Source organism: Papilio machaon, chromosome 20 (genome assembly GCF_912999745.1).
Source record: "Papilio machaon chromosome 20, ilPapMach1.1, whole genome shotgun sequence".
Lineage (NCBI taxonomy): Eukaryota > Metazoa > Arthropoda > Insecta > Lepidoptera > Papilionidae > Papilio > Papilio machaon.
The window spans coordinates 6,738,853-6,764,699 of NC_060005.1; the positions used below are offsets into that span (position 1 = coordinate 6,738,853).

Genomic DNA, 25,847 nt, shown 5'->3' on the forward strand with positions numbered 1-25,847 from the left:
AATGCCTGTTTCACACGAAGTCAGAACAGTGAAGTGAAGCAGTAGTAGTGCTGCTGTTGTTTGAAAGCAAAACCCCCAGACAATACAGCGCGTTCAAATAATAGCAATACTGCACTTTCTACTGCTCTGTTCTGCCCTCGTGTAAATAAAATTACGCTTGTGGCGGCAGGTATTGTATTACAACCCGCGACTCCAACACGCGTGGGGATATGGTGACAAATAGGCCAGTCACTTGAATTTATTTTATTCAAGTACAAGTTGACGCCCGCGGCTCCGTATGCGCGGAATAAATAAACATAATAAGTAGCCTATGTGTTCTTCCAGACTTTGTTTTACAACTGTGCCAAATTTCATCAAGATCCGTTGAGCCGTTCCGGAAATACCTTCTAACAAACATCCATCCATCGAAACATTCGTATTTATAATATTAGTTATATTAAAACCCGCATACACGCAGCAATGTCAATGTCACAAAAGAGTTTCAATAACCATGATTTTAGATGCTTTTTTAGGACCCCAACATTCTACTGCGTCTGTCGTTAATTAAGTTCTTGAACTAAATACATAGAACCATAAACTAAAGAAGTTTAGACCGGATAGACTATTTTACAACATCTTAAAATTTTATAGAATATGTATAAAATTTTAAGAAAAAAAAAATAGCCAACTTCAAAAAAACCAACTCAAACAAATTGCACAAATAAAAAGTAACAAAATAATGTCATGAGAACCCTCTAAACTCTAAAGAAAGTTCTCTTCTTTCTTGTAACATGTCTGTATTGTATAATTATTGTTATTTTGGAGTCGGTTTCGGCCTAAGTAGGGACATAAACGTAAGTATGTCTAATACGTCTCAAATATAAAATGTCACCTATTTACTTCGGCCGACACCGACTGCGAAATAACAATAATTATACAAAATAGACATGTTACAAGAAAGAAGAGAACTTTCTTTTGAGTTTAGAGGGGTATAGACACATAATTATTGCTTTCGCGAAGAAGCTTTAACATAAATAAATCTACAACAGTTTTACAGAGTGGTTAAAAATTTCAACACGGAAATAATTACGCTTTTCTAAAGTACTATAAAATCTTGACATTATGTACATACATAATAAATTTAATTAACTGTAAACTTTAATAATTTTACTATTAAATACTAACATAATTTAACTAGGAAGACGCAAATAATTTCTATTTCATAAAAAGCGTTCAATATTCGAGCTCAAGACGAGTGGTATACATTAACTACGGACCGGAACTTATGTAGTTAAAATTTATGGCCGCCATAAAACATGAAAGCAAGTTACCTCATCAGAACAGCGCTGGTCGTAAAGGATACCTGTACCCATTATAACAATCAATGCTACGCATAAACGTCTATATTACGATTACTTATTTAAAATTAACTAGCATAAAACAAAACATGCCTATTAAATATAAACCGTCATAAAGTTTGAATAGCACTGTACAAAATCGACTTTGGAGTCGATTGATTCAAACGGAAGGACTTTTTAAATATACATTAAATAAATAAAGTGAACAATAACCACGGGTGCTATCAGGTATTGACTCTTATTTGCTGTTTTCCTGAAAAATATGTTACATGTTTTTAAAAAGTATCCGAATATATGGGTACCGAATACCCAAAAATTTTAAGGTTTGCTCAGATTTTACGTTTCTACATTTATGCAATATGTAATTATTATAAAAAATGGAATCTCAAGTTGTCTTCCTGGTACAGATTGCAACTTTGACCTTAGAATATCGCGCTCTGAATACAGTGGACCCCCGGTAATCCGGCAAACATTATGCAGGGCAGTGTCGGACCATCGAATTTGTCGGATTATAGAACACTGCCTAAGACCCCTATAGTCCGGATTTTTTTACGAAAGAGTACCTTGTAATCCGACAAATTACATATCTAATGACAAGAATCTATATATTATACGTACATATGTATGTACTTTGAAGTACAAATCAGACTTAATTTATGTAAGTCGAATTTAGTAAATTAAATAACAATTGAGAACTTACGTTTTATTATAAAACTAAGCATAAATGCACATACATATCTACCAAAATAATCAAGAATTATTAATAAAAATCATGTAGTGAATACTATATCAAATTATGAAGCTTTGAAATATTCATCAATTTTTTCATACATGTAATTCTAAGTCATGTCGGATTACAGGGGGCGCCGGATTAGACAGGGGCCGGATTATCGGGGGTCCACTGTATATTTACCGTGATAAAACTATGTTTATGTTTAGGCATATCATATTTGTATCTTGTGGGAATTAAAAATAATATTCACACAATAATGGAAATTCTACCATAATTCATACTGGATTATTTTCTAATTTTGATAAAAATAGCTTTATGCATTTCTTCTCCGCAAATGTCCTAAAAAAGGGCTACAACTTTTTGCTTCACGTATGATATGACTAATGATTGTCTTACAGTAGACCAACGCAAAAATACATGTATTAAAACATCTGTTGTCTTGTTTTTTTTAAAAAAGAATGAGAGGGAGGGCAATATGTTTTTTGAACTGTACCAACATTGAAACACCAGTTACATAACTTGTAGTTTTTTTTTTCACAAAATTAGTGGGGCTCTGTCTCCCGAACTAGTTAAAACTGGGTTTCGGGAGGCAGCGCCTTCTCTTATATATTACTTAATTAAGCGTTAGTTGCTATATTATATATATTAAAAAGTAGTTGCACAAAGATATCAAATTCCGGAAGCTCTAAGGTAGGGTACGGTTTATTTAGCTCGTTAAACCGGACCTTGCTTCTGTTATCCTTTTAATACTCGATTAGAAATACCAATCGAAAAAATTTAAATAATTTCGTGTAAATGTCGCAGGTGTTAACATTTGTATTCCGATCATTTTGTTAATTCTCTCATCCTTTTTTCATTGTTTTATATCCATTTACACATAACCTGCCTTCCTATCTAACCTGCATCTATCCATGATGTATCTAGTCAAGGCTAAGATAATTTTAATAATTAAATCTAAGGCCGCTAATTAAAAGTTTTGGAATAATTGCCTCTTTTGCTCAAGAAACTTGTTTTGCAAAAGTAAACTTAGTTGTATGACTATCGATATATGTATTTTTGTGTCAACATTTTTGTGGACTTAAGAGATAAAATGTATAGAATAGTCGTAAGACATTGTACAAAGAAAATTTTAATTATTGTTTCTACATTAAAATACAAATTGTACGAAGTGACAAGATGTAGATTATAAAACTAGGTGACCAATAAGTTATTACAATGCGTACGAGTCTACGTGATCATTGTGTGACTCGGAAATTGCAATGTGTCCCAGCTGATAAAGAAATTTCGCCATCTATTGTTAATATACATAAATATAAAGAGAAATCATAACAATGGCGGGCATTTAAACGCGCGTTTTGTTATCTCCCAGTCACCTTTAATAAATAGACTGTAAAAATATTACAAAAGGGTATCGCGAAATATTATTACGAATGAATTTGTAACATAATGCCTAAGTATTACGGTTTATATTCGTTTGTTATATTACAACAGCTGGTAAGGTCCGGAGGACGGAACCTCACCTACTTCCGCCGTGTCAATGACCTCTTGGAATTAGTTCACTATCAGGCGGTCGCGTGAATCATAATATTTTAAGAACTAAAATTGTGGAACGCGTCTTTTTACAGCAACGAATAAACGTAACTGGTTGTCGCACGCGACTCCGTCCGCGCGGAATAAAAAAAAACTTAACAAGTAGCCTATGTATTCTTCCAGACTATGGTCTACATTTGTGCTAAATTTTAGCAAGATCCATAGAGCCGTTCTGGTGATACCTTCTTACAAACATCCATCTAAACTTTCGCATTTATAATATTAGTAAGATTAAAACCCGCACACATCAGCAAAGAAATACAATAGAATTTATACCCAATACAATGCGCTCTATCATTTTTTAATACACAAAATTTTTCGAAATCTCTGGATAAATCTTAGGATCTGTCTAAGATGAAAGAGTTAAGGATACTTCGTACTTCTCATCTCATGTCTCCAAATGATCCCAGATAATTTCATCATACTTGTCGGCCTTTAATTAAATAACTTCTAAGCTACTATAAAACAGTAAAAACAGGAAGTAAATCATAATTGTTTAAAACCAGTTAAGGTGTTTGTAATCTGACGAAGTGACAAAAAATTCAACTGTGGAGGTTTCACGAGTCAAGGTGAACTTGCTGAGCGAATATAACATTTAGCTTGTCGAGTTATGGCCTGTTCTGTTACATACAAATACATTTAAATACGACAGAAATATTCAGGGTCAGAATTATTCAGGGGTTCACGAGTTGTTGAGTATGTTAGTAAAAGTGATAGATCCCGCCACAACAATATTTGTTGGGTGCACCAAAGATTTTCCAATTGCCACGATCCTACACCTAAAACTTTACCTATTATCTTAATCAAATAATAATTACATAATATTATCAAAGATTTTTTATTTTTATTATCCATATAACGTTAGCTATATAAAATTTCAATGTTGTCTCTTCACGTATTTATATAGTTTACCTAATTATAATTATTTTTAACTAGTTGTCGCCCGCGAATCCATCCGCGCGGAATAAAAAAAAAAACATAATAAGTAGCCTATATGTATATTCATCTAAATCTATGCCAAATTTCAACGAGATCTGTTGAGCCTTTCTGGAGATACCTTTAAACCATCCATCCGTCCATTCGCATCTACATATATAAAATAAAGTCGTGTTAGTTACACTATTTATAACTCAAGATCGGTCGAACTGATTTAGCTGAAAATTGATGGGGAGATAGCTTAGAACTAGGAGACGGACATAGGAAGTTTTTTATCTTGTGTGCATTTTTTTTATTCCGCGCGGACGGAGTCGCGGGTAAAAGCTAGTTTATAATATTAGTAAAATTTAACATTAGTAACGTATAGTGACGTCTCTGCAAAACATCGCTATCTCAAAACTTTTTGACATTATCAGTACGAAATAGGGGCGCTCACATTAGTGACCTTGTCACCCAAATTATGTGCGCTTTTAACTTTACGATTTACTACGGGTCACAGTATCAAAAAGTTCGTTTCACAAGATTTCACTTATTTATCTAATATATAAAATTCTCGTGTCACAGTTTTCGTTCCCGTACTCCTCCGAAACGACTTGACCGATTCTCATGAAATTTTGTGAGCATATTGAGTAGGTCTGAGAATCGGCCAACATCTATTTTTCATAACGCCCCCCCATTTTTTAACTGCGCGCGGACGGAGTCGCGGGCGACAGCTAGTAACTCGATAAAAATCTTGTTATAACTAATAAAAAAAATTATCAGTTAAATTATCTACATATTTGTGTAATTGAAGGCAAGTAAACAAATTACTTTGGCTTTTATTAAAGTAGGAACCGAAAAAAGGTCATTTTAAGAACAACTAAGAAAGAAGCGAACGTTTTTATTTAAAGCTTGTTATAATTTTAATCAAGTAAAGGTAGAGTGCGTGCAGCCAAAATTATAAAAAAAATCTTTGAAGTTCAGAACAAAATTAAAAATAAATAAATAAAAACATAGTCATGTAACCTATTAAAAAGCTAACCTTTTGGAATATACGTTTTCTTGTAGAATCCTCACAAATTATCAGAATTTTTTGTGACATTTATACTAGAATCAAGTAGATTTATGATATTGCGGACTATTGCATTTAAATTGCAACATATTAAAAAACATCCGAATGACCTTTATTTGACTTTCTCAGATTGGAGACCGAGAAATTAAATTTTAAAGTTTAATCTTAAGGTCTGTATAGTTTCATATAAACTTACATTAACTTATACTTAATAAAATTACAATGAGTCAAAATAACGAAGTCTATATTCATGTGGTTTAAACAAATATTGCAATAACTTGCTTGCTTTAGCAAAACCGCGTCTCTTCCGTCTCTCTCTAGCACGCTATCTCGCGGCTTAGAAATTCCAGATTTCGGTATGATTATCTTATCACGACCTGTATTTAGTGACGTGTCATAGAGTAATAAGATACGACAGCGGTGTAATTTTACTCAAAAACCTTTATCATTTGAAAATTGTTTATGTGATATCAGTGATAATCTGAGACGAATTATGATCTTTTATAACCATATAATTGGTAACTAAATATATATTTTTTTTATATTTTTTTAAAACAGCTTTGTTTATGTATTCTTAAAAAAAAACATAGGTTTCTCAGATTTTATTAGTCTGATTTTTTGACGACAGTACATTCAATAGTGGAAATTACAATAATGATAATCGTTCACTCTATCCTAATCTTGAAGTTGTTGACATCACAGACAAGATGGTCACGTATTTACATCACGGACTACGTTATTCACGTCATTGTTACCGTGTTGAGCATACAATTGAAAGACGTGACCATCAACCTTGTGCGTATCAATAGATATTATCAACTAAATTAGTTTTAGTAAGATAAAATGCACCTTTTGTAATTTACTACTTTTAGCCACTATACCAAATACATTTGTTGTAATAAACGTATGGCAACTCGTTGCTTTTACATATTCTGCATTTTCCTCTAGTTTTCTATCTAAAATATATATCTATTATTAAATTAAGACTATTTTACATGGCGGTTCTACTACCGAAAACCTTTATAAAGTGTTATTATTTCTGTTTATTCTATAAGTATTAGAGGGATGGGGGATGGAATCATTCTATATACTCGTTTGTATCCTTCTCAGGTTAACCGCGCAGTTGAAAAGAGATAGAAATTGACTTACGTTTTTCACCTAGTTTTAGCCTAGCTCATTCTCCTATCTGTTTGAGTCATAATCTATGCACCGGTTCTCTGGTCGCGAAACGCGCGCTTTCGAAACCGGTCGGAGCGGCGCTAGTGAGCGCTATATACATTCCCGCTAAATTGACGTCAAACTAACCAACACATTTCCTTAAACTTATTTTTTATTAAAAGAATTACGTCTTTATTTGCATCAAGTTTGGTGTAGGTCAAAGTACCTGTGATAGTAGTGACTCAACGACCAATAGAAAGAATTTTAATTCGTCTTATTTTCAAAATTTAGTACAGGTTAAAAAACTTACAATTATTATTTATGTGAACTCAGACTAAGATATGATGAAATCACAACTATATTACCAGTTTCGAACGTTGCGTTGGCAGTAATTTGCATTATTTATTGAATGTTTTTACGACTGCAGTCTGGCAACACTTATTGTTAATATAGAAAACTTAATTAACCCGTCACATTTACTGCCTTTTTAATTTTATTGTTATTGCATTCACAATATTTGTTCAAATTTAACTTAAAATATTTAACTGACCGTAAAAAATTAAAGGTAGTAAAAAATTCTGTAAATAATGATTTGATCGTTTCGTTATAAATGATTAAATATGAATTCAACAAAACTCAATCACTTTCAGTTAAATCCGGTGTGACATCACATGTTAACAGTTAAAATAATTTTCCTCGAAATTAACTGTTTTATCGTATTCAAACGTCGACTTGACACAAAGTAGATGCCGGTGTCCTTTTCAGATGCTATGGGGCAGTTCGAATCCCAGGCTCGAAAAGAACAAATTCAAAATATACCTACCAATGAAAATACCTTGCGCGAAAACTATTATACATATGAATATAATTTAAAGCGCTGTTATTTTGAGGTAAGAAAGTTGTCTCATTCACCTCATCCGTTATAACTTTCTATAGCTTAATCAACATCTATTTATGTTATAAAATAATTAATAAGATATTAACGTAGACTAAAATATCAAGATATACCTATCCGTGCCCTGGAATGTAAAAACTTAATTAGCATACGAACTGTGAATAAATATTTAAATATTGTCCAGTCGGATGATGCGAGGAAAATAGATTAAGAACACATTAACATAAAACGTCCATTTAAATTATAGCACCTGTTTTGGAGGGAAATGTTATTTATAATAAAAACCGCTCTCATGTTTTCTTAGGTCTAGTATAGCATAAAATAGTAAATGTCGAAAACGACGTAGGTTAACAGAAATCCATTGAAAATCTTTAAATTTCATGATAAATTCAGCCAAGAAGTACCAAGTCAACACCCGACATCACTTTGAAGACTTACATCATAGCTCCAGGTGCAGGAAACACCGGCGAACTTGGCGACGCAGCGGCCCAGCTCGACGTCCTCGTGCGTCGTGTAGAGGTGCTTGAGACAGTACTTGACGTGCGGCGCGACGCGGCGCAGCGTTTCGCGCGAGATGAGCACACCGGGCCCGCCCATGCAGAAGTTCTCGTTGTACTCGAGCGCCAGCGCGTCGCGCTCTGCTGCTGTGCCGCGCCCCGCCTGCCCGATGAACTGTGGCTTGCGGCTGTCCACCGAGCGCAGAAACTCTCCCAGTTTGTCGCCGCGCACGTACACATCGTCGTCCGCGCGCATGAACCACTCGAACCTGTCCCCGTACTTCTCGTACATGTACAGGAGCATAAGGAACGACTTCTTCTGCGGCGGGTAGCTGTCGTCCACGAAGCGCAGCGGCACCAGCGGCAGGCCCGGCGCGCGCGACACCTCCGAGCTGAAGAACGCGATTCGACCGGGCAGGTCCTGCGCCCAAGTGTCGTACACCGCACGAGCGCGCGACTCCAGGTATTGCTCCGCCGTCATCACACCCACGAACACTAGAGTCCTGTTGGAATTCTCCACCGTCTCTTCGGGCCTTAGACCTATGATACTCAGTGGATCCGGATCCACGTACAGTTTCCCAGCCTCAGGACAGGCTTGTATCGAAGTCCTCGAAGACGTTTTTAAGCACAGTTTGAGGAAGACACCGAGGGTGACGCCGGCGACAACGCCGGCCACCAGGTGCATCCACCTGCTCCTCCGTGGCATCGCGACTCGCCTTTACCAGCGACCACTGACACCCTCCGCGGACCGGAGCATTCCACGAATATACTCTTTATCCCTTTCTCGTCGACAGGGGTAGACATTAGCGAGCGACAACTCCGTTCACTTTCGATCGATCACATGGCCGATACGGGCGCAACACGCGAAATGTGCCACTATCGCGTCGACATGAGCTATATATCGAATTTTGCAGATGTTATCGGAGCGAACGCGATCGTGAGCTGCGCGTGTCGAAATGCGATCCGCACATTCTGTACTCGCAGCGAGCATTCGATGCGAACGGACGACTCGTGCGCCGGCTGCCGTGCAACTGGAACGTTAAAACGCCTCAAAACAAAACTAAGCAGCGGTAATTCGGGCCGTCCGCCGTCCGCAACTGTAGCGCGTTCCCGCTCGCGCGTACAGTTTCCACATGCTGCCGTCTCGGTCGCGGCCAGTGTTGCCGGGTTGTGAACTTGTCCCATTCACGGGCGGCGCGCGGCCAGCGGCCAGCTACAGACAGACAATAGCCGACCGCTGTCTGGCGGCCGGCGATCGCTGCCATATTTTACGACGAAATGCGCCAATTCGGATGCAAAAAGGTCGTGAATTATACTGGTAAAAATGTGCAGTCACGTATTTATAAAATTTAAGAAAATCTTTGATCAAACTAACCGGATCGGAAGATCTTACTAAGCGGATAGATTGCTTCTCCTAACTCTGTACACCAGATTGCCATTTGCACGGTTTTGTTTACACCGCTCCTGTCTGTATCTGCACAAAAAACTTCATAAGTCTGGTTGTTCCAAATATACTCAATCTGTGAACAATTTTTTACTACTGTTTTTTGTAATGAATGAGACTGAGAGATTTGAAAAAGAATACAGTAACGAATAAGCTTTCGTTTGGCTGAACCTCAATTGGTGGAGCACGCGCGCCCAGCAGCCCGCAGCCGAGCACGGCTGACGTTTACCAAACACAGCGCTAAACAAACTCTCAATGCCACACAAACAATTTTCCAAATATAACTGCAACTTAACCGTTCGTTAAATTTCTAGAGCAGGGTTCAGCAATTATTTTGAGTCTCATTTGTCTCAGTATTATTGGTATCAAAACTCATTCAGGCTAAGTTATAACAGAATTGTGTGTTTGTCAAACTTTGTGATAGAATACTTACTACCAAACTAAGTTCTCTAACCAGGGACAGGGAAAAAGGTGCCACCATATCTCAACTTATCAGACAATAAAATAAATTAGAATCTTTATTTCTCAGTAAGTAGTGAATGTACTTTTACAGCATCTGTGAAATTGATTAAGCAAGCTACAGACAAATTATAGCTATGCTAAAGAACTTTTGCGATCCTAGCGAAGACATCCGCTCTCAAACAAGTAAGCTGATATTTTTTTATTAGTTCGCCGAAATGGTAATGAACGTAAAACGTTCGTCTCAGAATTGTGTGACCGGGAGAGCGCACTAATGAACCAGTAGGGTGACAATAGGCCATCACTTTGACGATACTTGTTGGGGAATGAAATAAAATTGCTATCAATATTACACTACAAGTGGGTATGGCTTAATTGGCTCATGTTTATTTCACTATTTTTTTTAAACTTAACTTTTATTATAAAATGTAAGAGTTTAGTATTACATAATACATGTTTGTTTATTTCTGTGTTTTATACGTTTGTTTATAAAAACGATTGTCATAATATTTTTTGGACAACGTTAATGTGTACCACCATTCATTTACAGAAATTCCAGAATATTTGAATGCCATCGATCATCCTATCGTATGCCACTTATCGTCTTATGATCATAAAAGTAATCATACAGAAATGTATTTACTAAATACTTATATACTAGTTGTCGCCCGCCACTCCGTTGGCGCGAAATTAAAAATAAACTTAGTAAATAGCCTACGCGTTCTTTTAGATACTAGACTATGATCTACCATCTATGCCAAATTTCATCATGATCCATTGAACCGTTCCGAAGATACCTTCAAACAAACATCCATCTAAACTTTTGCATTGATAATATTTGTAAGATTAATACAAAGTGGGCTATTGTCGAGCTAGACAACAATCTGGCCACACATTTTAAAGAACAAAGCCATTTTGTATTTTGTCGGATGTCACAAAGTGGTTGCGATATAAAATAACGTCATAGAAACATTAATTAAAAATGTTATCTTTGTAACATAAAATAATTATACTTAACAAGAAGAAATAAACTAGAAAATGATAATCTATTAAACAATGAGACAATTTTAATAAATTTTTTACACGAATACATAATTGCATTATTGTTATCAACTAATGTGTACTAAAGAGTACTTTGGAAGACAATGTTTCTTTTTTTTCTTTGATGATACATTTCGCCGCGCTTAATACTAAATTCATGTTCTGCCATAGACAAGAAATGTTAAAGTAAAAAAAAATAATTGAATTATTTCGTAATAGCTTTTGAATCACCTTGTAACTGATACCGTTACAGCAGTTTTTCTAATCTTATTACTTAGTAAAATTCTAGGCCTTAAGTGCTTTTAGACGTCTTTTTGACAAGAGATATTGTTTAAAAGATATTTAAAAAATAAAAAACAAATATCGCTTAATAGTGACACTTAACCAAAACTAGACATTTTTTATATTATAAGGTAGGAAACGAACCAGCGGCCACCTGAGTTCTTAAAAGCGAAACGGCCGCTGCCCATAGACATCCGCAATTGCAGATGCGTTGCCTATCTTTAATCAACTGAAGAAACGACGCACAGAAAGAAAATTCTCCCCTACCTATATATCCAATCCTCCATCAAATCCACGTCCTTCCAATCCTTTCCTTATACCAAAAGCTTGGGAAGGGAATGTGGACTATTAGACCTCAGACATGGTCGCCCTAAATGTACTTTTTTCTCAACTTAAACTTAACATTGACATGAAAAAAACAGAGGCGCATATATGATGCCGACAGACGTCATTGGACAGTTCTTACGGGTGCAACAAGGCTTACTTGCACGACCCTGCTGTCACACATGTGTTGACGTAGTCATTTGGGAGACAGATGGCCGCTTCTTATGGCCAATGAAAGTTCTTAAGCCATCTTCACTCTTAGTAATATTTAACTTTTAAAACAAATTTTAATAAGGGTTGTTTTAAATATGATGTAAGACGCATTTTAATGCGATGTCATAAGTCGTTACAGAAGTCCCTTGGTATAAGTAGAAGAAATCGATACTAATCGTGCATTTCTGAGACCGAAATCACCGTTTAAACTATACCGTTACCTCTGTTAAGTCAAATATAATAATAGGGATGACGATATGTTAATCATTGTAGCTATATTTTTATAGCTCAATCATCTCGTTTTCGCAAACACATTTTATTTCATTATGATTGTAAACTTATCCTAAGAAAAAAGTTAACATTCTATTTTTATGCAGCCTCTATCACATTAATCAAATAAAATGTGTTGACTTAAAAAGAATGATAAAGGCGTGAGATTTGCAATGCAGTTAATACACAGTAAACCATTATAAAACAGACATTTTTAACAATTTATGAATATATTCTTCTTGATGAAATGAACTAGTCACACAATACAAATTATGTGGCATAAATCCAAGCTAAATAGACCATATAGATCATTAACGAAAGGCAGGATAAAAGTAAATTTTTATATAACTTCATAACTTTGTAATAGACACAGTCATCAATCATAGATTTCTCGTGAAAATCGACTGACCTAGATTTTAGTTAAATGTTGATTCATATTAAAATATGCTCACAATTATTAAAGTAGCCTATTACTTTGTGATGACTTAATATTTTGTTAACCGCTGTATACACGTTTACTGAGCAGTAAATAACTCGCTAGTTGTTGCATTCGAGTAAATATTTAACTACCGACTTTTGCTTGCATATATAATTTGTAAATATAATCGTTACGCATTTGCAATGCATACACGCGACTTTATTTGTAAACTAGCAGTTGATCACAACTTCATCTACGCGGATTAAAAAAAATCTAGTAATATACATAGCCTAAGTGGCCCGAAAATAGAGTAGCTTACCAACTGTGTGAGATTTTTTCAAATCGTTTCAGGAGTTTTGGAGCCTATTAAATAGAAACAAATATGTTATTAAATCTTTCCTCTTTATAATGTTAGTATAGATTATAATTCTTTCCAATAACTTTTTTATCGAACATTATTTTATAATCTGTAATATTTTTGTTCATAGCTGGTAACACTTGCATAATATCAAAAATGAAACCGAGATGCGAATTGTTCTATATTTCTTAAGAATATTATAGATAAAGGCATACCAAGAAGCCCGCATTGTGACGTACAATAACTTTATGAACTTTTTATTTTAGAATAAAACGATAATCGCTAGTAAGATTTTCGAATAACAGTTTAAAGTTTGTTGTAGTTTGATAATATTTGGTTTTAATATTTTTAATATTTTTTAATATTCTATTAATGTAGGTAAATTGATGAATTAAATTAAAAATAACAATCATCGTCTATAGCATTTTATTTGACAAGCACGAAAGCAACTGTAGAAAAAAAAGAAATCCATACGTGGTATAGATCTTTAATTTAATTAATATTTGGCCTTACAAGAACAATATATTTATCACAAGTATTTTTTAAATAAAGTGACCAGCACAGACACAGATAAAAAATATTTATTCCTCTTTATTTAAACAGATTGTTTTTAAAAATGTTGGTTATGGTTGATGTAAGGCCAAACAGTGTTACCTAATAAAAACAGCCAGAACATTTTAACTCTACTTTTTATATTTTTTAAGGAATCACTGACAGAAATAATTCCATGGACGAATTAAAATAATTAAAACTAATTGCCAGCTCCTTATATTTATTTATAATATATCATCTATGTCCGCATAGTTCTAACCTCGAAATTATTTTTATTTTAAAATATATAAAATATTTACCATTCTGTATACTTAGAAATTTTAAGCATACTTTAAATTCTGAGAAAATCTAACAACATATATAAAGTATCACGTAATCACACATCCCAAAACGCATTACAACCTAACATTATTAAGTTCTTACCTAAATATTAACGTGGAAATTGTGATTTTGAGAGAAGGCTCACCAAAGTTCAAGCCATCAAATACAATAAATAGGTTTTTACATTATAATTTTCTCAATGTGGGCAGCTTGTGACGTCACACGCGCCATGCTATTTTTAAGAAATAAATGATCAAGTACAAAAAATCTTCACGGCAAAATATACTCAAGTCGTAGATATAAAAAATATTTTTTTTGTTACACAGAAAAACTTTGTTTTATTGTTTCCATTCGGCAATTGCAAATATCAAATGACAACGAAGACCCTCGCCATTGGCCGAGCTGAAATATACCGTTACCATGACAACCCAACTTTACTGCTATTGGCTTGATATTTTTGTCCCTTTCTCGCATAACAATATTTTTCAATCTACTCACACACTAATTTTGTATTCGTTTATATTATAGCCTAAAGGGTGTCTGTAAGAATAGGATTTTTATTACAAAAATAATTATTCAAAAAAATGCCGTGATTACTAAAATCCTGCATTACAAATTGTGTGTTTACGCTTTATTATATTAAGTATAGATAAATGGATTGTTTCATACAAGTATGACGTCTAATTGAGAGTTGATCTTTGAAATGTCAGTAGTCGCGTAACACAAATTTATCCAGTAAAGGGCCTCCGGAGACTTTCGCCTCTTTTTTGTGCTCCCAATTAGTTATCCATCTATGTGAACAGTAAATTGACAGTAAAAAAGCGAAAACATAAGACTGTGGAATGTTGAACAGTTTATCATTACATAAGAAACATTAAAAAAAATTGAAAACATCATCAAAGATATTTTAGTCGGTTATTAAGAAAAGTGATTGTCAAAAACTTTTTTAAACATACTCCAGTTTTCAAAATGTATTTACTATTTAGTTCTTTAAGAGTATTTATCAAGCTCAATACTATATATTTATTTTATATTTAATAATACAGGCATCTATTTTTTACATATCAAGTAGCAATAGAAATATATTGCATTTAAATGCCAAATAATTTACACGTTATCACACAGAGTGTAAAAAAAACAACTTATACCATATCCATATCTATACAACTTAAAGTTAAATACAGCTTTTATAAATTCCTTTTATTTAGATTTTATTGATAAAAGAAATCCATGACGAATTACAAAAATGAAGCTCAAACTAATTCAAATTTTACTTAGAATTATTACTAATAATTTTCATTAAATAAGATCTACTGCCTCATTTTCTCAAATCACAAAACTTTATGTACTCTACAATCCATGCAAACGCATTACGTTTCTGACACCTCTTTACTCTATGGTAATGAATTAGGATGACAGTCACACAAGCATATCAATAACGTTAATCGATATTCGCAAACTACCTATTTGATACTAAATATAACTCAATAATAAATAATTTACTGCGAAAATAAAAATAAAGAATAATTTGCTAAAAATGTATAGCAAAAACAAAAACATTTCAAATTTGAATATCAACAACTAGCCCCTACTTTCACAGCGCAAGACTCGGCATCTCCCACATTAGTAGATTATATTTTTACTCATGTATACTTCAATTATCTGATTGAAATTGGAACTGACTTTGCGATCCTATTCTTCTTTATTCCAGTTGTCCAAATTGAAATTTTCTTACGTAGAAACTAGTTCGTCTAAGGCCTTCTCTTTGTCGAAGTTATGTTTCGAACATGCATTAAACACACCAGCTTCTGAGAATCCAAGGTCCAATAACTCACCAACAATTAGTAGGCATTCGATTATCTGAAATTGACAAACAACTATATGTAGCATATACACTTTAAAACAGTGAAAGAAAGAAAACAATTTTTTCGTTATTCAATCAATGCAAACTTTTTCATTATATTTAAATAAATTTTAAAAATTAAGTACCTATCTTTTTAGTATAGAAAATATACAAAAAATTACAAATTATTGCATTGAAAAACTAAAAAGTGTCACAATTTCTTGGAACACCTACTCTGCTAAATATTGTAATGGCCATGACCTGATCTTGTGCCTTCATAATTGGACTAAAATAAGTCTAAGTAATGTGTCGTCACAGACTATAATTGAATTATAGATGAGACATAGCGTTGATCAACTACAATTAGTCAACTTTCAAAGATGAACTGTCATAATTTTGATGAAATTTATATCAGTTTTAATAAATTAAATGTTAAATAGAAAATACTTAAACATTGTATTGACATTTATAGATATAAGGTCTATTGGTTCAACAACAATCATGAAAACAATACAAAAAAAAAATTATCTCTGTATTAAAATAAAATTATATTTACCCTTTTATCATTTTCCCCAACCAAGAGACACACTCTGGCAACCCTATCCAAGGGGAAGCCCATTGCTTGTATGCTGTCACAAACTTTTTTCTTTGCTATTGGAAATTCATCGTAAGGATTTGGTAGTCTAACACTTTTCTTTTTCCTCCGTTCTTTCTTTTCACTAATTGAAGATGGTTTTGCTGAAACATTTGGAGCGGGACTAGCATTGCACGATCTTTCACTGGCTCTCAACTTTGCAGATGCTAGTTCCTCATTCAATTCTCTAACAATATCTGGTACACTCCGAGAACGAGACTTCATTGTGTTCTGTGAGCTAGCTGTCATAGTCTGATTATCAACAGGTTGGTCTATTGGTTCATTTGTGTTATAACTTGCTACGCTTGTGTATTGCATCGGAGTCTGAGGGTAGTGAAAGTAGTATGGATGTGGTATAAATGTAGAACCATTGTTAACTTGTGTGAGTTCACTCGTAGTTGGTCCAGGGTTACCGTAACATAAATCAGGAGGACCAGTCGGTGCTGGGACGTAGTACTGATAATTTGGCATGTACATGTTCATATTATCCAATGGTATATTGTCACAAGTATTTTCCGGAGTGATGTAATATCCATTAGATATAGGATAGTGTTGTGGAGATGTATATGTTGCATTTGGACCTTGTATTGTCTGTTCCATGTAAGGATTAGGTAAATATGCTACACCTTCCATTTGTGCTTGTGTTGCACAGTTTGTGTAACCTGTATAGTTCTGGTCAGGTACATAAACTCCTTGGACTGGGCAATTGGATGTGGAATCTCTTTGCAGTACTTGTGCCAACATCTCCATGTCATTTAAAGTCTTAAGTTCAATATTATCAAATGGGCTTGATGTATCATTTTCAAAATCTCTAAATGTTAATGTATCTATGTTATGATTATATTGAGGTATTTTACCAATTTTTGAACTCATTTTTAATTCCTGTAATGGATCTGGATCATCTAAAAGACTCTGATGGTAACTGGTCTGGACCTGAACTGGCTGCAGAATATTCTGCTGGGATTCCTGCGTGGTAACCACGTACGGCTCCGTGCTTACAGCTTTGTCAACTTCCACAGCTGTTTCTTCAATTGGTGATGTTTCACAATTTTTATCTACTTTCTCATCCGAGGATATTGCACTTATCTCGTCAGTACTAGGATAGGATACTTCCGATACACTTAACTGCTTTAGTTTCTCCTCAGCCTCGGCGGCTGCGATTGCATCTAATTTTTTTTGCTTTGCTTCTTCCAACAATTGTAACCGGTGCCTCCTTTCATTTCTTTTAGTCTCCTTTGCGTTCCGGAGCTCTTTAAGTTTAGAAAGCACGTTACCTTCGAAAGTGGAACAATATTTGATACTGTCGACAACATTTTGCGCTCTCTGTGCACACTCATTTATACCATACGGCAGCTCTATCCTAGGAGGTCGCTTGTATTTTTCTGAAATTTTAACGGGCACACCGTCCATGAAATCCCCAAAATGTGACATATCAATAAAATCCCCAATACGGAGATACCCAAAACTCAAACAATGATAAGACAAAGTTTGTTTCTGTACACTTTTTGCACTTTTAAGGTTACATTGTTTTCTTTCGACGTCATCACTTAATTTATTTTTATATATGTATGGTTAAATTCCTAAATTGGTAATAGATTCCATATTGACTTGAAAACAATTTTCAATCTAATATATAATGAATCTACTTTTAGGAACTATTCGATTATTTTCTGCCTGAAATCTAAAATGACAATTGATTGACAAATTCATTTGACATTCAATGTCAACCTTGTTGTTGTGTTGCTGCAATAAATAAAACGTCATGTGATCTCTAAATCACTTATTTTAACACCAAGGGAAATATATTTATTGTTCGTTTCTTATTGGAGTGGTTTACTTAAATTATATTAGGTGAGTAGATTCAGTATAATTTTCACTTTAATTTAACCATCCACGTCTTAAGTCGATGCCATTGTAACTGGCCTTGAATGGAACACATAATTTTGAACTAAAGAAAATTAGTTAATCACGTGTGTACTGTGCGGAAATCCGTCAGATGTCGCTAGCGCTGCTTCCTAAAGTCATGGCGGAATAGTTCTAATAATTCAACGATTTATTCATAATTCGTGGGTAGATTTGTTATTATTACCGGTGTCGAAATATTAAACGCTTATCCTGTTCGTATTCGTATAGTGAGAGTCTAATAAACGTTCGTCCGACACCTTACTCAAATATTGCCAACATTGTTGAAAAGTAATTTCAGTGGTAAATATTCGCCAAATATTTAATACAGAGCCGCTCGAATATATTTATTACGTTTAGCATGACGCAATAGGTACTACCGACGTCAAAATATTTAGCGCTGCATAGACAGGTTGGTATCCTTAGTTTTTAAATGCATGCTGGGGTTATTATTTTTCCGTACAGTTTTAATAGAAATAATGTCTTACAGACGGTGGTTATGAACGAAGGTTCCCCAATAATGTATCATGGGAACGGCTACGGAGGAGGAGTGTATATGGTCCCTGGCCAGATAGACAGGTCACGGCAGTATCCCTTGGAGATGCTCCAAGTGCTAAGCAGCGCTGGGCGCGGCAACGGTGAGCACGGGCAGGGAGCGCCGCGGCGGTGGCAGGCGCGCCGAGAGCGACAGCCCAGCAACAAGGACAATACCGCCTTTAGCTACGACTCTGATGACTCCAGTTTATCTAGCAATGCGTCTGGATCGAATAAATCTAGTGAAAAGGGTATGTAAATATTATAATTATATATTCGAAATTTGAAAATACAGTGCCTACCCTCAAGCGAAAATTAAAAATAGAACTTGATTCTTTATGCATTGATTATAGTACAAGTTATTTTATAAACAAAAGTATTTTTAACAGTAATCTACATTTTTTTTCATTTAATTATATCAAAACATTTTGAGTTTAAATACCTTAAAACTAACTTTATTTAGTACTGTTTAAAGTCAATAGTGTTGTGTGCTGTATAGTTTTTGTAATTTAAAAATAATTTATTTCCTTACCAGAAATGTAAATGTGTTTTCTTGCAGACTTAGAGGCTATATAATTCTACATAAAATTATATAAAATAACACCAATTTTGAGGAATAGACCTTAACTTGTTTAGTTAATAGCTTAGAAAATAAGAATTGTCACTAAAAATGGATTAATATTTAGAGACAATAATACTTCAGTTTTAGTATATAAATTAAATATGAAATGAATGTATACAATGTGCTTTGTATTATTATTTGTTTACTTGGCTAGATGATAATGCCTGACTTACATTATATTAGTACAGTAGGACAGTAGAGGTTAAATTCAGCCCTGACATAATTTAACTGGCACCAGAGAGCCCATTCAGTCCATACTAGTCCAACATTACTGTCCTACTGTACTGGCATAATTTAAACCAGGCATAAGATGTAATATGTTTGAGTGATGGAAGGCATAGGTTAAAGATTGGGACATACAATTCATTCTATGTGATGTTAGTACTTCCTTGGTTGAGCTGGCTCATTCATGCAACAGCTGTGTCTATGTTGAAGGATATTTTCGAATGGCTAAAAGTAGATTTGTGCCTAGCAGGTTTTACTTGATAATATAGTAAAACATGTAAATTTGTATCACAGTAGTATATTGCTGGCCCAGAGGACAGGCGGCTGAGAACCCGCTCCTCATGGCTTGTCTGTGGTTCACCCTGAATCTGCAGCCCATTGTTTGCGATTTATGCTTAAAATTAGTGCATAAGATTCTCTATTTATAATAATAAATAATAAATTTCAATATATAATTTTTATACATAATTTTGGTGACAACAATAAAATTATTTTTATTTTTATGTGATAAGAAATTTGCATAATAATAATCAAATAATAATCTCATCATGAATTAAATAATCTGATCACCAAATGTTAAATGGCAGGCATAAATAAAGAAGAGAAAAACCAGAGAATAGAAACCCATAACTGTGTTTAGCAAGTGTAAAACATTAAATTATAAACATTGGCGGTTATAGGTGAGGGCAGTTCCCGGGCAGAGCGCAGCGCTGTGCAGACGGCGGGAGGCGCAGCGCCCGTGCAGCAGCAGCAACGAGAATGGCGTGCGAGGCCAAAGCGAGACTTCCGTCCCCGCAGGATCCCCCTCGAGCGTTTCGCCACCGCCGCATATCCTTCACAGATTAAGTTCACACCCGATGATTTACTTAATGGTAAGTTGTGGCAAAACTCTATACTAAAGTCAACAGCAGTATTGCATGTTTTGCTGATTTGACCTTGGAAATATTACTATGGAAAAAAACTATCATGTCCTGTCTCTTTCATTACTATTCAAGGCACTTCTGTTATTTTTTTTTTATACGAATAAAATGCAAATATCCACTTATACTCAAATGGAATTTTTTTTTAGCAAATATTTTTGTAATAATATTAAAGTAAATGTGTTTGTTTGTTCAGGATCAAAGTGGGATTCCCTGTCACAAGAGATTTGGGACAAGTTCATGAAGTCGCAGCAGACGGACGAAACATTCAGGAAGAAAATGAACTTGTGGCGCTACTTGAGCATGGCCATCAGGGTATGTTGTACATTAATTAATGATGCTCTGTCATATATTTTATGGGGACGAAAATCCCAAAATACTATTCATTTAAATTATTTGAAAAGTTGTATTTTCAAGATTTATTTTTCTCATATTTTTTTTTAATGTGATAAAATTATACAAACAAGCCCATTGCCTAATAATATTGCTCTCATAAACATTTATTCCTAAATTGCAACATACTAAAGTAGTAGCTCTATATTTCATATACATTGTTATTGTTTTCAGTCAATGTTCCCCCGCTACTCGCTGTACGTGGTGGGCTCCACAATGTCGGGCTTCGGGCTGGACAACTCGGACATGGATCTGTGCCTGCACGTGCGCGCGCACCAGCACGTGGATGCGCGCGCGCAGGCCCTGCTGCATCTCAACTACCTGCTCGACTACATTCGCACCTTCGACTCGGGTAATGTACAACTTTGTAATGTTATATACCTGACCAGATCAGATTGACTGCGGATGTCCACTTGCACTAATGTCAAAAAAAGGTCTAGGGACTGTAGTGACAAAGGAGAAGTCTTATTTTTAAAGATTTAAATCACTTTTCTATAAAAAAAAGGGGACCATTTTGAGTGTTTTAATGTTAGTTATGTAATTTCACATAATATGTTGCAATGTATGTAGGTGCGGAACTGATCCACGCCAAGGTGCCGATCCTGAAGTTCCGCGATGTGCGCAACGGCCTCCAGGTCGACCTCAACTGCAACAACGTCGTCGGCATTCGCAACACCGACATGCTCATATACTTCTCCAGACGTAAGTACTTCACCACTTTAATCACACTCAGAGTGAGCGACTCTCCTTAATGTAATTAAACCGACTTTGAATACGAGTTTGCTATAATTTTTTTCTACTTTATAATTCTTCATCTGTGACAAATTTCAATAAGATGTGATTGAACTTTTGTGGAATTATCAAAAATTACAAAGGTACCCCACGGAACCGTGCACATTTCCGGGATCATAGGTAGCCTATGGTTTCCTCCAGATTGTGTTCTATATCTATACTAAATTTCATCTAGATCCATTGGGCTTATGGAGATATCGAGTAAGAAACATATATATATCCATCTAAACACATTCACATTTATAATATAATGATTGTTGCAGTGGACTGGCGCGTGCGGCCGCTGGTGACTGTGACCAAGTTGTGGGCGCGCGCACATCGCATCAACGACGCGCGTCGCCGCACGCTCTCCTCCTACGCGCTCACCCTCATGGTCATACACTACCTGCAGTGTCAGTACATTCATTATGCGTCATATACAGCGCCATCTAATTGTCTACAATATATAGTTTGTGTGTGTGTTTGTGTGTATGCAGGTGGTACGAACCCGCCCCTGCTGGTGCGACCGGAGGCGGCTCACGAGCGGCGCGCGCACCACAACCGCGCCACTCTCGCCGAACTCTTCCTGCACATGCTCAAGTACTATGCGGACTTCCCGTGAGTACACCAGCTATGTTATTTTTAGCTACTTTTGACCCCTCTCTCTTTGGTCATAAGAGGTGATATTTTAGACTATCCCTTCACCCATACTGAAAATCCTAATTGAAGTTATCAAAGTGTTAATGTATAAATACAGATTGTTATTAAATTAATTTGACTGAATAAATATATCACTCGAAAAATAAATACACTTGATATAAGATATCTTTATTTCCCTCCTTGTGGTATTTCTTAATTTTTTCGGAACTCCTCAGCCCCCTCTCAAGCCTCACATGATTAATGGACAATCGACGATGAAGCAGAAGAACTAATATTGTAATTATCCATACAGATATGAACAAATGGCGATATCGGTCCGCGTGAAGAGACTGCCGCTGGCGGAGTGCCGCGTGCACGACCCTCATCAGTGGAAGTGGCTCTGCGTGGAAGGTACGCCTTTATACCTCCATGTAAATGTCTCGATGTAATGACATGCTTATCTATTTAATTGTATTGTTTGCAGAACCATTCGACTTGTCGAACACTGCGCGCTCTGTGTACGACCCGGAGATGTTCGAGAAGATAGTGTCGACGTTCAGGGAGAGCTACAAGCGGCTGTCGGTCGGGCTGCGGCTGGCGGACGCGTGGCCCGCTGACCGATGATGGCCGCCCGCCAGTGTACTGTGTCGCAGTGTCAGTGTTAGCGGCCCGAGCCCGTGCCCCGGTGTACTGTGTCACAGTGTCAGTGTTAGCGGCCCGAGTCCACGCCCCGGTGTACTGTGTCACAGTGTCAGTGTTAGCGGTCCGAGCCCGTACCCCGGTGTACTGTGTCACAGTGTCAGTGTTAGTGGTCCGAGCCCGTACCCCGGTGTACTGTGTCACAGTGTCAGTGTTAGTGGTCCGAGCCCGTACCCCGGTGTACTGTGTCACAGTGTCAGTGTTAGCGGCCCAAGTCCACGCCCCGGTGTACTGTGTCACAGTGTCAGTGTTAGCGGCCCGAGTCCACGCCCCGGTGTACTGTGTCACAGTGTCAGTGTTACCGGCCCGCCCTATCGCCTCCCAGTGTCAGCGATCGCCAAATTATCTGTATCGGTCAATGCGGACTCTGAAACCTGTGGTACAATTTCTGATGGAGTTACACATTTATGTTTCCGAAGATATAGTACCATAAATATTGTCGTGCTAAATTGGCCACAACACGACCTGTGATTGCTATCACTGGACATATATCATTGGACAGCGCTGGTGACGGGCACCGGAGCCGATCAGGTATCGTAACCTCCCTGGCTGTGATAAGCGACTGATGTCCTTATGAGTAAGTCATAGAGTAAGTGTTGTAATTGTACTTATGTCTTTGACATGACTTATTAAAGTTGGAACAAATATTATCAAATAATTAAAAAATCCATCGTATAAATAGTGTGACTAAATTTCCTATCAAAATAACGCGGACATACACATAATGCTATTTTGAATATTAACATCATGGTGTGGTATTTTGAAAGGGCATTTAGTTACATTCCAAAATGGACTCCTTGTCGTAAAAATTTTAGTGAATAGCCACAGCTGGACTACTAGTTCCTAATGTTATAGTCAAAGTAACACAACTCCACTATTCCAGCCACTGATAACGGGTTGCGTATTTTAGTTTAATATTTTATATTGTACATAGAGCAAATGCCACTATGAAAATTATATGTTTGAACCCATAGTGCCATATTATTAAGGTATATTCACATAACTTATTTAGGACTGGCATCACTTGTGCATTTAATGATAAATCTTTGGATAAGGTCGAGGAAACTCTGGCTGTAGTCGAAATGTGGGATGTTCCGCTGAAAGACATTGTTGGGAACAGAGTGAAGTTGTTGATGTGCTTCTTACATATTCATTGTGCAACTCGCTTCACTGAATTTAGATAATCCCAAATATATATCTATGATTTCAATCCTCAAAACAACTTAGATACAAATTGAAAAGTTTTTCTATCAATTCTTATAATAATTTAAAAATAAAAGTATATTTTATTTTTCCCTTTTGGTAAAATAAATTGTTATTTATTGGCCTTTTTATACAATGAAATAGACTATTATCTTATACAATAGACTATTACAGTCTGCTTATTAACAACATTTTACTATTTTGTCTGCGTTCAATCACAAATATAAATTATGAACATAATTTTATGAAGTTTTATATAATTTTAAAAAGCTTTTTATATAAATTTAATATACAATTGAATTTTGCTTACAATTGTTTGATCTTGGGGTTACCTATGAATAAATGGTTTTGAATGTCTATTCTTGTGAATACTAAAGAAAGGCCTTGTTAAAGTACAGTTTCCAGTGAATTGTAGGTTAGATAAATATATTTAGTGGATTTGAGAAGAGGTGCTGCCTGGAAATGCGTCCCTTGTCTTTTAATATTTATATTATTTATTTGTAAGCTATTTTAACGTGTACATAGTAAGGAGCCAGAGAGAGGACAGAGCTGTAAATAGAAAAATGTTTAAGATATATATTGTAACTTTTATGTACATAGTATTTTTGTAATATGTTAAAAATGACAAAAAAAAAAATTAAAATATATATATACAAAGTATGGTTGCAATAATGGCTTGGCAGTGCAAAATCAGCAAAAAGTTGTCGGTAATTTCAGGTTGACTGAAGAGAAATGTATAGACTTTAATAATTATCGTTGAAATTTTACAACAGTGCAATAAGGTTTGTTGTTTGAAAATAATAAGCAATAACTAATTCTAAATTTAATGGTTAGTAAATAATATTGTGTGACTCGTTGGCTTGTATAGCTTCAATTGAACATTTTGAGAGGTTTGTGCCGCGGCTCCCATGTTATTAAAATTTTAAGATGATGAAAATGAACCATGCAATGAATATGGTGCTTTTTTTCCAAGTTATAGTCATGCTAGATTTGCCATATTTTAAAAAGTTTATGAAAATGGTGCTAAAATAAGTTATTTATGACTGTGTTGAAACATATGTGCCATGTTGTTGCTCTTTTTATATATTATAATTGCAATGGTACCATAAAATATATAAGCATGTCATAACAAAATATATGCAGATGTGTTAGTACAGAGATTACTGGTTGAAGAAAACATTTCATATATTCTATGTAACTGTAACTTAGCTCTGCCAAACCTTCAACTTAAAACATGTGATTTCTCTCACTTTCAGTAAAAATGAGGCAATATGTGTTTGTGAACTTTTTGGCCACAAGTCTTTTATTATTTTTTTTTAAAAAGAAGACCTATTTTAAATTCTAACTATAGCTATAGCAGATTAACTACATCTGCTTGCCTCCATGACTTTTGACTTGTACACTGGCAGATGCTAATTGGCAAATCTTTCCCTCCACATCTAATCTTTTTCATTAAACAAGTTGTTTCACCTCTTTTACATTCGAATAATTAAAAAAATGCATTTGACACTAGCAATAATAAATATGTTGTGATAAGTTTTTTAAAATTTTACAGAAGAGGCACTGCCCCATGCTGCTGAAAA

The 25,847-nt window shown here is 35.3% G+C and overlaps 3 protein-coding genes across 3 annotated transcripts in view; 1 reads left to right on the forward strand and 2 right to left on the reverse strand.

The window, feature by feature from the left end:
• LOC106711531 (chondroitin sulfate synthase 1) overlaps positions 1 to 9,517 on the reverse strand; it is a 33,652-nt gene extending 24,135 nt beyond the window's left edge. The window contains exon 1 of the mRNA XM_014503868.2: positions 8,139 to 9,517. Within this exon, the coding sequence (XP_014359354.2) occupies positions 8,139 to 8,903 (765 nt within the window). The 5' untranslated portion in view covers positions 8,904 to 9,517. The remainder of the gene's footprint in view (positions 1 to 8,138) is intronic.
• Positions 9,518 to 15,208: 5,691 nt separating this feature from the next.
• On the reverse strand, positions 15,209 to 18,026 carry LOC106711430. Its single transcript, XM_014503740.2, has 2 exons — positions 16,279 to 18,026; positions 15,209 to 15,739 (listed from the first exon to the last, which is right to left on the reverse strand). The coding sequence occupies exons 1-2, from the start codon at positions 17,785 to 17,787 to the stop codon at positions 15,611 to 15,613; spliced, it is 1,638 nt and encodes a 545-aa protein (XP_014359226.2). The 5' UTR covers positions 17,788 to 18,026; the 3' UTR covers positions 15,209 to 15,610.
• A 321-nt stretch (positions 18,027 to 18,347) lies between these two features.
• Positions 18,348 to 24,281, forward strand: LOC106711388 (poly(A) RNA polymerase gld-2 homolog A). Its single transcript, XM_045682789.1, has 10 exons — positions 18,348 to 18,670; positions 18,749 to 19,043; positions 20,320 to 20,511; positions 20,756 to 20,874; positions 21,127 to 21,304; positions 21,523 to 21,654; positions 22,008 to 22,136; positions 22,221 to 22,341; positions 22,676 to 22,773; positions 22,847 to 24,281. The coding sequence occupies exons 2-10, from the start codon at positions 18,758 to 18,760 to the stop codon at positions 22,984 to 22,986; spliced, it is 1,395 nt and encodes a 464-aa protein (XP_045538745.1). The 5' UTR covers positions 18,348 to 18,670; positions 18,749 to 18,757; the 3' UTR covers positions 22,987 to 24,281.
• Positions 24,282 to 25,847: the final 1,566 nt, after the last annotated feature.